Below are 17,047 nucleotides of genomic sequence, written 5' to 3' on the forward strand. Positions count from 1 at the left end.
AGCAAACCACATGGAGAATCAAATGTACACGCACACACACACAGACACACACACACACCACACACGCACACATGCACGCCACACGCACACACACACTACACACACAGACACACACTACACACACAGACACACTACACACAGACACACACACACCACACACACACACACTACACCCCCCACACACACACAACACACACGCACACACACAACACACACACTACACGCACACAGACACACACACACACACACACACACACACACACACACTACACACCCCACACACACACTACACACACACAGACACACTACACACAAACTACACACCACACACACTACGCACACACACACACACACACACACACGGACAGGGTGGTGATGCAGGAACAGTTAACTAGGACATTACTGGTCCTGAAAGCTAACATGCACGACGTCACATCGTGGTTCCTAAGACGACGCAGGCAGGATGAGCACATGAGAGCGACACACTCCCCCATCTGTTCCACTTCACAGGCCTGACAACACCCGGCCATGACAAACTGTCACTTGCCTCGGTGGCTATAGATGTTTCCATGGCAACGCGTGGCGCGCGGCTGCACTGAGTGGGTGAGCAGAGACTCCCCACAGCTGGAGAGGCTAATGACTCGAGGAGAGGAGAGGGCGAGTGAGGAAGAGAAAGAGAACGCATGGGGAAAAGGGGGAAGTACAGAGAGAGGGAGAGAGGATTGCAGGACCGGTGTTATGGAAACACAGTGTGGGTGGAAAACCCAGCGTTTCAAACCTCCGTGCAATTACATTTTAATAATGCATATGGAGGGCATCATAAGGAGCTATCACGGGGCCCCCTCCAGATACATACTGCTGGCTGCTGGGAGCCCACGCAAGACAGAAATAACCTCCTCAGCACTGTTCTGATGGAGAGGAGGGGAGAGGAGAGGAGAGGAGAGGATTACAGTACATGCAATGCAATTTCCTTTTTTCCCCTCTTTTTGACAGGTTGAGAGAAAGGGGAAAATGGAAAAATGTAAGAGTAAATCATAAAAGTAAATGAAACGTTAAAATAAATCTCCCCAGGAGGCACTAATTGCAACTCTTTAACTCCCTTTCTTATTTTGGAATGTTATATTCTTCAAAAGGTGGGTTATCATTCATTCATTGCATCGCTATAGACCCTTTTTATGTTTGTCAACAGCGATTACGTATTTTGTGGGCGGAGCCGAACTGGTTGCAGAAAGTTACAACTAGTGGTTCAGCTGTCATAGAAATATGGAAATAAACTTGACTTGACGCCGCCGCCGCCAGGTTACCTTACACAAATAAGCGAACTCTTTCAATGGGGTGAGGTTTCCTGACCCGTACTCACTGTCAGGATGGGTCTAGGATCCAACTACATTGCCAAACCTGCAGTGCCGCACATCGTCATATTCCAAGTGGGAATTTCCAGCACAAGATGTCTTTCCTGTATTCCGGGGATCTCTCTCGTTTCGGCTTCAGTTGCTTCCTCAGAGTTTTGGATACCGTGATGCGTGCACAACTAACCCTGTGATGTGCGCTCCAAATGGGTCTCTAGTAGGGGTGTGCCGATTAATCGTTTTTTAGATGCATCGCGATGAGTCACGTGACGATTAAAATCGATTCACAATGTTCGATTATCGATTTACAAAAAATTGCATTATTTTTTTTATTTTTTTTTGTAATTATTTTTTTGCTTTATTTGCAAAAAATACGGTATTTCGCCCGGAAAGCAGTTCCTTAACTGTAAAACGAGACCAAAACCGAAGTACTGGAAACTGGAATCACTGAAGAAAGCATGCAGGGTGGCTGTAACATGTGATGCGTGGACTTCACTCGCAACTGAAGATAATGGAGGTACATTTGTTTGTTTACTTTAATTAATGGATACTGACAAATATACCTTGCTTAAAAAAAATCCTGTTTGGTGAAAAAGATGCATCGAAAATCGTGATTAATCGTAATAATCGTAATAATCGTTTAATAATCGAATCGTGGCACCCTTAATCGTAATCGAATCGAATCGTGAGGTGCCTAAGGTGGCACACCCCTAGTCTCTAGTTCTTCTCTTGAAGTTTTCTAAGCAAAATGTTGTAGTCGGGTAAAGGGGTACATTGATTGAGAAATCAGGGAAAGGGGGTACTGAAGAGAAGCACTGCTGTAGGGCTTATAAACAAATCCCCGGCACGCAGCATCTGTTGCTTACAGGCAGCATAACACAGTATTTCACATCCATAATGACATCATTAGCATTCAAGTGATCGCTACAGCTCCATCAGTAAAGAGAATTTCAAATCCCCCATAAGTGCAGGAGCTTGAGTTAAGTCGGTTTTACATATTTCACATTTTAATTAAACTTTTACAACATTGACGGAAGCTTTATTAATTTATTCACTAAAGGGGAAAAAAACACAAATTAAAACTAATACAGAGGAGACGCGTTGCTCGGTGGGAACTCTTTGCCAATATTTGCGACTATTTCTGCGTCTGACCCACATTTATTGCCATTTTCCAAACTGAGTGGAAACTCCGACAATGGCCTCACTGTATCTGCACTCAGATATGTTCTGACCCGGTACGCAATGAAATGATCTGAAATGTAAGAGCTCGGAGGCATCAGACGCCTACTTTATGGCAAACCAGAAAACTATAACTGCCACACATCTTCAACCAACACATTTTTGTTTCTGCCTATATCATCATCACCACGACATATGGCAAAACAAATCATACATCCATCTTCCTCCACAGAGTTTGTATGAAAATCAATGCAAACCACTGGAGCAGCTCATGGAAAGAGAAATGGCCTGAAAGCGCCAAACACCACCACTGGTTGTCATTAAACCCCCATTTCCAACAGTTCCTGAACCTGTCAGCCATTATTTAGCCTCTGACATGTTAGTATTGTTTCTGCTCATTTTGAGTCTGATATTGCTGAGCGCTCTCTGTGTGTGTGTGTGTGTGTGTGTGTGTGTGTGTGTGTGTGTGTGTGTGTGTTACACTCAAAGCGTGGGTGGAGAATGGTAAATTCCCAGAGAGATATATGAGTTGATAAAAGCTTGAGAAAGCGAGGGAGAGGGAAAGGATTTCACGACTTGGCTGAGCTGGAAGAGCCTGAGCCTCCGAGGGTCATTCAAGGACCAGAGGCTGCGTTTACTTCTGAATGGAAAAAGTTACCTACAACTGACGTATCTAGAAGCTCTTGTTAACACGTCTATATTTCCTGACTCATAATCTTTATTCATTAGCAGTTGCGCTGTCCAAAGGGGTATACGTAACAACAACAACAAAACCATTGGAGCTAATGGAAAATCTCCTTCCGCTTGCCAGGTTCACCTACACGACAGCACCCATGCAGCTGCTGGCCATTCAGTTATTATTCCCTACTCAATATTCATATTCAGGATTCGTACACTTGGGTTGGGAGCATAGAGCGTATAAAATATATGGACGTAGCTTTTTGGACCGTTTTGAAGCCTCGAGGTTGGCTTCTTCACCATGTAAAAATATCCCCAACAAATGGCCCATTTCCACCGCTGGTATCAGCCCGGCCCTGCCCAGCTCGTCTCGCTTTTTTGTCTCATTCCACCGATCAAAAACCTGGACAGCCCGGGTTGAGTCGGGTTTGAGTCGTGCTAGTTTTGGCCCCTGCTTTGTTGAGGTTCCAGCGCTGTGGACCTGGTACCATACGGTCAGTGGCGGACTGCATAATCGGGCACGTCGGGCAAATGCCCGGTGGCCTGGCCTGGCCTGGCCTGGCAAACCCCCCCCCCCCCCCCCCCCCTTTTTTTTTTTTTTTTTTTTTGCAGGCCAGGCCAGGCCACTCACTGAACAGCAGGCCAGGCGCCGCCTACTGGTTTACTAGTGGTTTTATTACTTTATTCAGGTTTAAAGTGGGTGCATCTCATTGTAAAATTGGACTTGGCCCAAATTGGGCTTCAAACGGCCCAAATCTGGCTTCAAACAGCCCAAATCTGGCTTTAAACGACCCAAATCTGGCTTCAAACGGCCCAAATTGGGCTTCAAATGGCCCAAATTGAGCTTCAAACGCCCCAAATTTTTCGGCGCCGCCCTTCGGACGCCGGCACGCGCGTCGGCCCGTATCGGCCTGGCCTGCTTGGTATCTAATGCCCGGCCTGAATTATGATCCCAGTCCGCCCCTGCATACGGTGACGTGAAAACACTGCAGACGACTGATTGGTCAGGCAGAATCGTGTTTACTCTATCTACTGTCAATGCTGGATACCAGTTTAGTGGGGCTTATCCTCTCTTCTGTTAATGTTATTTCCATCGGTCTTTTGTGTTGCTGCCTTCGGCTCTGGTGAAATAAAATCGATCTCCTTGCTCAGCTTTAACATGACGGTGGTTTTCAATTGTTTTGAGAGAGAAAAAGTCCGCTGTCGGCTCCGCTAGGCCGGAGGCGGGGGTTTAGCGAAGCCGCGGTCTTGCCTGGCTGAGTGGCCGCCGGGGTTAGTGGCTCCCCCTCTCCCCATAGTGTAACCCCCGTCCCCCGCGCAGCGAATGTATGTAAATAACAACAGATTGATAGCCATTCTCCTCGCCGATCGTCTTATTTGCCCATGTATGTCATATATTATAGAGACACTAGTATTTCATAACCAGTTTAAAAGTTCCGTGTATGGATTTAATTTTAACGTTATACATTATAGCCTACTTCGGCTATGGGCGGAGGGCAGATATGCGGTCGCTATGACGACCAGGTGTGGCCGGAGGCGAGTAAACTTGCTATATCAAGTAGAGTCGACTCGAGTAAGGCAGGTAAGAGTAGAGCCGTACTGTGCTGTTATATGTGGTGGAAATGAGCCAAAAGGTAACTGACCTAAGATCCTGAGTTGCGTGATGGAGCCATGGAGAGCGTAGAACATCCACAGTGGCCTGGAGTTATCCACACACAGCTGCATCCCGGCACCCACACCGTTATGGCTCATCATCACCTCTCCTTCTGCGTTCACCACAAAGCCCAAGATGTCCCCGCTGTGGATCGGCGCCGGCACCCGGGCCACCGCCCAGAACTCCTTGCGGTCCACCAGCGCCTCGGGGCTGTAGGGTAGGTCGGCGGGCCTCAGGGTGGCCGGGTCGCACGACGTCACGCCATAGGAGAGAGAGCCGAGTCTGGCGGACGCCGCCTTGGTCACCTTCACCAGCACCGTCTCTGAGCAGCGCACCGGGCGGCTGCTGAACACCAGGCTCCTCTCCTCGCCGCGCTGATCCAGCCGCGCCACCGTCCGCTCGTCCAGCGCCGTCACGTGGACGCCGCGCACCGAGTGGAAGTGCAGATCGCTGTCCGACCAGCAGGGGGGCAGCGGCGAGCAGCGCTGGGAGTTCAGATCGCTGTCCGACAGGCCGGGCAGCAGCGAGCACTGCTGGGAGTTCTGAGAGTTCTGGGGCACGTGGCACGAGAAGGAGCTGGAGCTCAGAGGCTGGAGAGGCTCCTCTTCCTCCTCGTCTTCCTCCAGACGCAGCTGCGTGCGCTGCAGGCTCAGGTCACACAGGCTGATGGAGAGGCGCGGCTCGTCGCCGTGTCGCCGAATGGAGGCGCGGTGGGCGGCCCTAAAGGAACGAGGACGCAAGCAGTCCAGAGAAACCATCTCACTGTCTGTGGAAAAAGACGTTATGTAATGACTCGTTTGCTCTATTATGAAGTGAAAACACGAACATGACAGTATAACCATCCACAGATACGAATCTGAACGGGACACTGTGTTTAATGTATTCATTCAAGTATTCGTCTTTCATTGTTAGGCAGACCAATGGTTTGGTTTACATTCATCGTCCATATGATAAGCTAGCCATCATACAGCGCACACTAAGCAAATGTTGGCTCCAGGCTTCTCTGAGTTTGTAGTTTGTAGTTTGTAGTTTATTTATTCGCACAGTAAAAACAAGACAATAAAATATACACATCAATGACAGCTGTACAATAGAAAGGATACTGTGCAGGGAGAGGTAAAAAAGCCCAGGGGGCTTATAGGGAACCTCCACCTAAATAAACAAAAATATACATTACATAGTAGTCAAGGAAGTATAGGTAGGATGTGAATGATGTAAGTGTGTGTGTGTGTGTGTGTGTGTGTGTGTGTGTGTGTGTGTGTGTGTGTGTGTGAGTGTGCGTGTGTGTGTGTGTGTGTGTGTGTGTGTGTGTATGTATGTGCGTGCGTGTGCGGGGGAGAGAGAGAGAGTACAGGTTAAAATACCAAACACTGATTACAGAAGATACATTATAATTTAGTTTACAATGTAATTATCAAATGTTCCTTCAAACTTATTTTGTAATTTTTTAGAGAAGACATATTTGACAGATGGATGAAATTATTCCATAGTTGCACACCTCTATATTTGATAGAAAATTGACCTCTGGATGTAAGAAATTTGGGAAGATGAAGATGCGAAGTTTGGCGAGTAGAGTATGCGTGAGACAAGGAATTTTTTATAAAGTAGGTCTTGAATTGTACAGGAATATTTCCTTCACTAGAATGGATTTTATATATAAAAAGACATATTTGAAAAGTATTTATATTATAGATATTCAGGATCTGGAGCTTCTGAAATAGAGGGTCAGATGAGGCTGAGGTTTAATATCTTCTTCCATTATATTCTCTCTGTGATATAAGCATGTCGTTCAGAAGGACGAATAAATAAATCTGTGTTTGTGTGTTCGGCAACAGATCAGAACTCTAAGCAGGGACATTGCTGGAGGGCAAATGCTGTTTCACAGTCAGAGGAGGTAATCGCTTTATGTAACGCAGAAATAAGTGAGTCAGCTGAAGCCACTGCGAAGCTCAGAACAAGATCAGCTATCTAGGCAGTTGTACCCAGTGCCACACTCAAACCCATTACAGCTGCACCGCGCGCACACACACACACATTTGAACTGAACAGGATACCACTCCAATTAGGCTGCCACTCTCTCTGTGCTTGCGTTCCTGCAGGGTGATAACGAGCCACACTTTGTTATCACTGTGTTGTCATCTTCATGGAGCGTGGCCACAATTAAGCTTCTGGAGCATGACATTTTTTTTATGAGCTATTAAATCCCGAGAATTTTATCATTAATTTCATTCTCTAATGGAGCTGGCGTACCATTATTCTTTGTCAGGAAGTAAAGTGTATATATACAGTCATTAGGTTCCAAATAGCTGTATTGAGCCTCCACCAGTCCTACTATGTTGACATAACACACGGTGTCAGCAGCACTGACTTCATGTAGCTATACCCTACCTCTGCACTATTCATATTTCCAGCCATGCGTCCGAGTGCTATAAATAACCTTCCCCTGTCACAGAAAGGGACTAATGTTCTAAAACCAGATCACATTTCTGTGTGTGTGTGTGTGTGTGTGTGTGTGTGTGTGTGTGTGTGTGTGTGTGTGTGTTGTGTAGCACGCTCACAAATAGCCTTCCCAATGCTAATTCTGCTGACTGAATCGGGAAGTTCATTGACAGCAAAAGAAAACGTCTATCCAAAGCACACAGTTGGTACAGACTGGGGCCGCAATGATTAATCGATCAACAGAAAATTAATTAACCGACAACTATTTTGATAATCGCGTTTTGAGTCATTTTTTTAAGAACAAAAGTCGAGATTCTCTGATTCCAGCTTCTTAGATGTGAATATTTTCTGGTTTCTTTACTCCTCTATGACAGTAAACTGAATATCTTTGGCTTGTGGACAAAACAAGACATTTGAGGACGTCATCTTGGGCTTTGGGAAACATTTTTCACCATTTTCTGACATTTTATAGACCAAATAATCGATTAATCGAGAAAATAACCGACAGATTAATCGATAATGAAAATAATCGCCCAGGTCTCCCTTGTAAAAGAGATCTTTGATCTCAATGGGACAAACCTGGTTAAATAAATGCTAAATAAAAAATGAATAAGTAATTTAGACTAGTTGCAGCCCGAGTACAGGGGGATCTATAGGGACAGGCTGCCAAATTGAACACAGCCCTCTAACGTGGGCTAAAATGAGCCTGATTGGACATGGGAGTAGAGTGGAAAGCCGAGGGATGACTGACATGATGGCTAAGCTGCACGGCTCACCCTCATCCCCTATGGGGACGTAGATGGGGGGGGAGTGTGAGAGAGAGAATGAAAGATAGATAAAGAGAGGCAGCTGGACAGTGAGTGGGGGAGAGAGAGAGAGAGAAAGGGCAAACCCTCAGCACCCCCTCTTTATCACGCAGACAGCACAGCACATCTCCGGCCCGCCGCAGATAAACTGCTTGACCTTAATTACTTCCTCAGTCAAGAGTGTCCACAACCAATCATAAGGCTCGTATTATTAGCAGCCTTATCGTCTTCAAGGCAAACTCAGCCGACACCGTCCGCGATAGGCTACAAGAGATCATTTCTATTCCTGCTATATTACGGCCTTCTGTTTGTCAAGACCATAGACATAAATAATATGGACGTAGCTATCCCATTAAATTTCTTCTCCCTGGCGGAGTTCAAACGGTGGCCGTCACCATCTTGATTTTTGTCAGCAGAGTGGGAAGGAATGGGTTGAGTCCTTCCGCACCGTGTTTCGCCCCTCACTGGAAAGATGTTTAATCCTGTTACAAAGACGGGCATTTTAACATGGGGAGATCTGCCTACTGCCCCCGAGCCCAAGTGGCCATTCGAGGAATTACAGCTTAAACAAAGACTTCTGCACCTTCCTGGGAAAGGGGGTGGGCTTGCCCCACTGGTCAAGACTGACACGGCAAACGAGCCGTGAGAAGAACGGGAACGTTACCAGGAAGTTTCTACCCTGGTGTCAAAAAAGAAGAAGATAAGAGATAATAAAGAGAAAGAGAAAGGCCAAAGGAATGTGTGACCTTCCTGATAGTGCTCTCAAAGGAGGGAAAGAATGAGCTCAAACACCTTAAGAATACAAAAGCATTGAGTAACGCCATGAGGTCACCGCTTCAAATACACAATGCATTGTGTTTATCGTGTGTGTGTGTGTGTGTGAAAGAGAAAAGAGAAGGGCCAAGCAGTTAGCGAGATATTTAAGCAATATAGCATGTGTGTTGTGGCGAATATATCCCGCTGATCAGCTGTTATCCCACGAGGCCGCAGGCCGAGTGGGATAACTGCTGAGCAGCGGGATATATGCCACAACACCACGCAGCTCGAGTGCTATATTGCTTTTATAAAACGGTTTCCAAGTATGATAATATAATAATAATAATAATACTATAAGTCCGACTGGCATGGTATTCTGATAGAGTCAGTTGAAACACTACTGTAAGGCGGGACCGCAAGAACGTGCAGGTGATTTGATTGGATCGTTCTGGAGACTGAAGTTGACATTGGCCAATCCTGGCGCTTGCTGAGAAGCTGAGTGCTTTCTGCAAAGCCCGACACCAACTAACGTTACGGGGTTAAATGCGGGGTTAACAGCCTTTTTTTTGCAAAGAAGACATTAGCCCGCGTCTATTCTTGTACAAAACATAATTTTCTGCGAAGTATTAGTAAAGTTATAAGCGAAGATCGATTGACAAGGATCTGACAGCTGTCTCCGCCATTTGTTTTTTCTACATTGTCATTTGAGGTAACCAAAGGCTTTTAGTAAGAGAGTTGCCATGGCAACCAATAACCCATGGCCATGGGTTATTGGAGTGGGTTACTGGATTTATACAATGGCTGTGAACCAATCAGATTGCTTGATTTGAGAGAGCCGTTTTATAATGTTCAATATCTACTATTATCGGCAGCCGCTCAATATGGAGGAGGCGCTGCTTTTTGTACCCATGAAGTGGATACTGACCGCTACCTTGCATTACAGTATATAATTAAGCAATATAGCATGAGAGCCAGTGTGTTGTGAAGAATATATCCCCCTGATCAGCTGTTATCCCACGAGGCCGCAGGCCGAGTGGGATAACTGCTGAGCAGGGGGATATATTCCACAACACACGCAGCTCAAGTGCTATATTGCTTTTATAAAACGGTTTCCAAGTATGATAATATAATAATAATAATAATACTATAAGTCCGACTCCGACTGGCATGTCATTCTGATAGAGTCAGACACTACTGTAAGGCGGGACCGCAAGAACATGCGGGTGATTTGATTGGATCGTTCTGGAGACTGAAGTTGACATTGGCCAATCCTGGCGCTTGCTGAGTAGCTGAGAGCTTTCTGGAATCCCCGACAGGCAGCTCGAGCCGCAGCGCTGCATTCTCAGCGCTTGCTGAGAAGCTGAATGCTTTCTGCAAAGCCGACACCAACTAACGTTACGGGGTTAAATGCGGGGTTAACAGCCTTTCTTTTGCAAAGAAGACATTAGCCCGCATCTATTCTTGTACAAAACATCATTTTCTGCGAAGTATTAGTAAAGTTATAAGCGAAGATCGATTCACAAGGATCTGACAGCTGTCTCCGCCATTTTTTTTTCTACGTTGTCATTTGAGGTAAGCCTTATTATTACTCTCTTAGTAAGAGAGTTGCCATGGCAACCAATAACCCATGGCCATGGGTTATTGAACTCGGTTACTGGAATTATACAATGGCTGTGAACCAATCAGATTGCTTGATTTGAGAGAGCCGTTTTATAACTGTATATATCAACCTGCCATGTTATCATCCTGTGTGTTTCTTATGTGTATGCATTATTGTGGTTGCCGTCTGGGCACTCATGTAACTGACTGACTCCCAGCATTTGTCTGCACTATTACTGTCCTTTGCATACTTGTATTTATGTGGACATAAATAAATATTTCAAATTGTGTGTGTGTGTGTGTGTGTGTGTGTGTGTGTGTGTGTGTGTGTGTGTGTGTGAGAGAGAGAGTGTGAGTGTGTGTGACGTTGAGCCGTGTGATCAGTCGACCGGTAGCTGTGGGTTTCAAGCTGCTTCTCAGAAGGGACTGCCCTGCGTTTCACTGGCTCACTGGTTAAAATGTCACTCACACACAGACAGGTGATCAGACAGGTGCACACTTGCATCTTTTGTCCTCTGAAGATCATTTGAAGCAATTATGTGACCAAATTAAGCCCGGCATTCATAAATAAATTCCCCTGTGGCTTAACGTAACACACTTCCCCTTTTCACTGCTTCGTTTGGCAACGCTCCAGCGGTTTTATAATGGGGTGTATTGAGATATAACGGTGATTATGTTCTTTAAAATGTTAATGTTGAATCTTGATGCTTTTGAATGGCGATAGAAAACTGTAATCACTTTTTCCAATCAGGACACAAAGCGATCGAGACGTGATGAAGTGCATGGCTGTGATTGCTCTTGTGAAGTGAAGTGGTGTTAGAGTCTTTGAGCAGCCATTGAGTGGCCAATGGCTGACCTCCTGGTTCTGCTGTTTTATTACCACAGTGGCTGTGAGAAAAATAAAAAATCAAGACTCACTCAACTCGCCATTGTTGATCTTTTATGGACAAATTGATTTTTTTTGTGTGATCAAATGTTTATTTATTTTCTTTTAAAGCACACGGGGGGGGGGGGACTAGAGGCCGACCGATATATCGGTCGGACGATATTATCAACCGATATTGGCCGATCGGCGATCACCGATGTTGTTGTATTGCCGATTTTTTTATTGTATTTTTTAAAGTTATAGACAGCATGTTGTGTATATTTCATCCTTTTTATTAACGGAAGATACAGTATATATACACTGTATATTTTATTTCTATTTTTGTATTTCTAGTTATTTATAACTAGAAAATTCCCAGTTTCAGTGCACTGATGTCATTTTGGACAATAAAGTTGATTGCTAAAGTGTCAAATATAGTGCCTACATTACATATCTCAAGTCACGTCAAGTCAAATCTTTGTCAAGTGTTTGATATTGGAAGGATCATTGCAAAAAGTATGTAATATAATGTGTGTATATCTAAAATATAAGAATATCAACCGATATATCGATATCGTCAATTAACTCTCTAATATCGGTATCTGTATCGGCCACAAAAATCCAGTATCAGTTGGGCTCTAAAAAACCCCAGAACGGGACGAATTTCTTGTCTAAGAGGAGTTAAGAGCACACACACACACACCTGAACCTGTGCCTCCAAAGCATACATGGCCAGGTAAATAATATCTTTGTTATCCAAATGTACCGAGCCTGTTCAAACAAGGAGAGACGGAACGTCTTGGCTCAATCTGGTCAAACCAGTTGCTGGAATGTTGGACACTGGGAAAGGAGGATGTCCAGGATGTGGTTGAAAAAGTGGGATCAGGATCCCACTGTTTCACTCTGCGAACAGATCCCAGAGTGACGTCGAACAGACCCACGCTCGCAAAGCCTTTTTTTCAATCTTTTCAGCTCTGCGTGCGATGCCAAAATAAACAGCCGTGCCCCACCTCACCCTGAAATATCTCTCAGCGGGACCCCAGCGGAATATGATGTGGATGCATTAGTTTAATGTTTTTAAAAGCCTTTATGGCTTTTTGAGTGTTGAAAAACACTCACACGTTGGCATTGAGCTGAATGGACAGGGAGGGTTCAACTCATTCCTTGGCGCGATGCAGGATTAGCGGGCTTTTGGGGGATTTTAGTGTAGATGCAACCTCTACACAAGGTCAACTGCTCTACCAGGTGTGCGTGTGTGTGTGTGTGGGGGGGGGGGGATTTGCCCTAAGTACACATGCCTAGGGGGCCAATCTAGGGCTCTGTCCAGAGTGAGTGAGTGAAGTCATCTGTCATGAGAGGGAGGGAGTGGGGAGGGGGCTGTGTGTCTGTCCCAAAAAGGATAGAGAGGGGGGGGGGGGCTTTCGCTTATCGAGGGGGAAGGGGGTCTTTCGCTTATCATGGGGGGGGGGGGGGGGGGTCTCTCCAGGGAAAACCTACATTGATGAGCTTTTAAGGAGTGGTATCCCAGTGAAGATAGTGGCACGAGTACCAAGCAGGAGAGGGGCTCTCAAGATATCAATTTGCACAAGTCCACGAGTTTGAATGAACTCTGAGTATCCGGGATGCCATGTGTGCAACAGGAGACATAGCGTTTTTGACAGATCAAGCGGGATTCTCTGGCCCGGCGCCAGGTTTTTGGAGGTTTTTGCACTGTGATGGTGGTCCGGAGCCAGGTTTTTGGACTGTGATGGTGGTCCGGAGCCAGGTTTTTGGACTGTGATGGTGGTCCGGAGCCAGGTTTTTGGACTGTGATGGTGGTCCGGAGCCAGGTTTTTGCACTGTGATGGTGGTCCGGAGCCAGGTTTTTGGACTGTGATGGTGGTCCGGGGCCAGGTTTTCGCACTGTGATGGTGGTCCGGAGCCAGGTTTTTGGACTGTGATGGTGGTCCGGAGCCAGGTTTTTGGACTGTGATGGTGGTCCGGAGCCAGGTGTTTGGAGGTTTTTGGACTGTGATGGTGGTCCGGAGCTAGGTTTTTGGACTGTGATGGTGGTCCGGAGCCAGGTTTTTGGACTGTGATGGTGGTCCGGAGCCAGGTTTTTGGACTGTGATGGTGGTCCGGAGCCAGGTGTTTGGAGGTTTTTTCAACTGTGATGGTGGAAAGCAAATGGGACACGGCGAGGTGACAAATGGCAGCGCAGGAAAGCTCACTCAGCACTTCAGGGACGATGTCTCCTGTCCTGAGCTCATGATTAGTACAAGAATACTCCAAACCAAGAAACAAACCATTTTTTTACAGGCCCCCAGGGCAGAAATATGGAGAAAAAGGTGGAATTCTAAATGGCCGATCAACACCTGTGACATCACTTGTTGCCAGACGTTCTGCTGGGGCTGAGACATCACAGGTGTACAGTTCCATTTCAGAAACAGTGCCCCCTGCAGTTTACAAAACAGAATCTAGATGTAGCTACTGTATGTGTGTGTATGTGATTACCCCCCAAATCCCATTGATATATACCCGTCCCACATATTTTTTATTTACATTTTTTTATTATAAGAAAGAATGCAATGTGGTCTCCAACCTGCACCATGCTCCTTAACCAAAGTGTCTGAGCTTTCTACCGGCACTTTCACTGTTCTTCTTTTTGCCAAATACCTCTTTTCAAAATTGCAGGAATATGTTGCCTACATTATGTTCAACTTAGGTACAACATTTTTAGTGTATCCTGAATGTTTTCATTTGCCTGGGTAAACTCCGCTGCCTCAATTTGATCTGAAACACATTTCTTCAATTACAGTTTCATCTCATTGTTTTGGTCAAGGAGAGATGAAGCAAACGTCTGTCAAAATTACAGTACACACACGCGCGCACACACACACACACACACACACACACACACACACACACACACACACAGACACTTACACGCATGCACACGCACACAAATATACACACACATCTCTGCTGAGAGACTAGTCTAGTCATCTGAAAGTGATTAGCTTCCCCTCTGAAGGCTTCCCCCTCCACAAGCCGCTGCTTCCAAGATCCAAACCTGACAGGCTCCATTACCGTTCCTATTTTGATTTCGTTGCAAATCTGTTCGATTCCATCTGGGCCGATTAAATCACAGCTGAGCCGCAACAGCCTGTCCAGACGCATTTATTTTGCTTTAGCAAATCAAATAAATTCCAAGCACTGAGATCATCTGAAACAGAGCTCACATAAATACATAGAGCATAACCCCAGTGTGTGTACATACTGTGGCAGATGTTAGGTCAAAAGACTGAACAGTATTTCAGTTTGTAGTCCCCTCATCCCATTGTGACTTAACTGTCTGAATATGGTGTGTTCTTAACCCATTGATACCTGATGCAGCATTTGCGTGTATATCCCTAATTTGTGTGTGTATCCCTTTAAGGGACCTTGCGGTCTTAAAGGGATACACACACAAATGCTGCATCAGGTATCATGGGTTAATCTTCACCAACATAGTGTGCATTATCGCACTGTGAAAGAGCCATCGACCATAAATATATCAGCCACAGAGAATAGATTGAGAATGAGATGCAATGCGTGACAAATATAATGCACAGAAACAATAGGGGCCCTCTTTTTGGTTGCACATGAGCAGCACTTCACCCAGAGAGGAGGAACTAATCATTGAAATCAGCTTCTGATCAAAATGACAACCTGCAGACTGTCGGCCCTCCATGGCACAATACAAGATCTAAACCAAGCATGTTACGCTGGCTAACACACTAGCTGCCTGGGCTAACAGAGGCTGGTGACTTGAGATTGGCTAAACGTTCAGATTCAAGATTCACTTAATAGTAAGTAATCAGATTACAAATCAGGAGGAGGAAGGGCATACAGTAGTCGACCATAGGGGTAAGAAAAACAGACAACCGTGAAGCATTGACTGTAAATAACATGGACGCCATGTCAGTTCCCAAAGGTGAAGCCAAAACATCTCGATTGCCCTCTTGTGGCTGGCTGCTGTATAGGTCATAAATCCCAGCACCTCCATATTAGCAGACGGGACATGAGCATCAAAACATCAAATACATTTTCCCCAAAAGATGGTTTCAGGCATTTTAGGTACTTCTAATCACCCTGATGTATGTTCAAATGCTCATTTTTCTAATAAGTTTGTTTTTAAATCAAATCATTATTTGATGATTATAAAAAGGGCTGATTGACAGCTGTGACAGCTTATTCTCAAACCTCTGTCAGACGGCGGCACGGCTGAGGGCGGGGCTCAGCACGGCTGAGGGCGGGGCTCAGCCTGGCTGAGGGCGGGGCTCAGCACGGCTGAGGGCAGGGCTCAGCCCGACTCTACTGCGCAGACTCTGGTCCCAAATTATGTCACACAAGCAAGATGGCAGCTCACTGAAACAAGCTGTTTTGCCTACAGTAGTGGTTCTCAACCTTTTTGAGCCGCGACCCCTGGAGCCGGGTCCTGGACTTACGTTTCCCATGATTCTCAGCGGTTGCCGGTTGTCGAGTTCCTGTTTTTCACTAGCAAGGACGTGCTCGCCGCTGTCAAAGAGTGGGAACGTTTAGCTTATTTGATCCGAAATGGCTGAAAATAGTAACGTTGTGTGGTTGCATAGCGGCGATATTTTACAAAAACGAGGTGAATGTCAATTCACTCGTACTGTACGGGCTTATTTTAGCCGAAATTGCTAAAAATAGTATGTGGTTGCATAGCGGCCGCTTTTGTTTTGAAGGCTAAACGTCCAAACCGGAACTCTTATTATTTGGTCATTGAACGGAGCTTTAGCGGTCTCTCTCTTTCAAGATTCAAGATATTGTCACTCCGTTGTACAATTATGCACGTGTGAAATTATTGTGCTGGGGGGCTCCATTACAAGACATAGGTAGGTACAAAGTCACAACAATTATTATGATTATTTTCAGTCTCTTTCGCTATGAACGGTCCTGGGCGGAAACAGGCAACCGGCAGGTGGAAACAGGGAGGGAGGGTGTCATGGAAGCGCCCACGGTCTCACCAGGAAACTCGTGAATAGGTAGGATGTGGAGACACATTGTCCATATTATTTACAGGCAATGACGTGAAGGTATGGTAGACAATGCTAGAAACGGATGGAGAAGGTTACCAAACACTTGGAGCGCAGTCAGCTCCAGCTTTAAGATGTTTTATCCAAAAAAGGCATTCAAGCCTAAACCGCCTGAATGGTCTTCTTGACCTGGACACTGGACCTGGACAAAGTTTCCAAAATAGCAGAACGTGGGACAGGATATTCTTGCAAAATCTTAATGTGACTTTAATCAGGTTTAAATGTCCAATCACTTGAAACCGGTTCCATTTGCACATGATTTATTAGTGTGATCAGCACTCGCAGACCCAGAGAGGGAATGTGGGAGGAAAGAGAGACAGAGAGAGAGCAAGAGACAAAGAGAACGACAGGAGCTAGCATGATTCATGGTTTTAGCCTAATTCTGCCAAAACGGTTCAGCTCAAGGAAATTGCTAAATGTTTATAATAAGCAGACATTTCGCATCTCGCATGCCTCTCTCTCGCACTGCCTGCTGTTTGCCGCTGGCTGGAAAGCGACTTTTGACAGATGACTTTGCACATTGTTATTACCACGCTGAATTTTCACTTGATTGTTTTTGGACGATTTGGCTTTAAGCACCAGACAAGTAATTGGAGGTATTAGTATAGAATCCATTTACTTGAGGATGGTTAGAGCCTTCA

At 45.6% G+C, this 17,047-nt stretch overlaps 1 protein-coding gene across 1 annotated transcript in view; it reads right to left on the reverse strand.

Moving 5' to 3' along the window:
* LOC310788883 (E3 ubiquitin-protein ligase NEURL1-like) overlaps positions 1–17,047 on the reverse strand; it is a 39,329-nt gene that overhangs the window by 6,790 nt on the left and 15,492 nt on the right. Inside the window, exon 4 of the mRNA XM_083650462.1 lies at positions 4,850–5,626. Within this exon, the coding sequence (XP_083506588.1) occupies positions 4,850–5,626 (777 nt within the window). The remainder of the gene's footprint in view (positions 1–4,849; positions 5,627–17,047) is intronic.

Source organism: Poromitra crassiceps (genome assembly GCF_964638095.1).
Source record: "Poromitra crassiceps genome assembly, chromosome: 14".
Taxonomy (NCBI): domain Eukaryota; kingdom Metazoa; phylum Chordata; class Actinopteri; order Beryciformes; family Melamphaidae; genus Poromitra; species Poromitra crassiceps.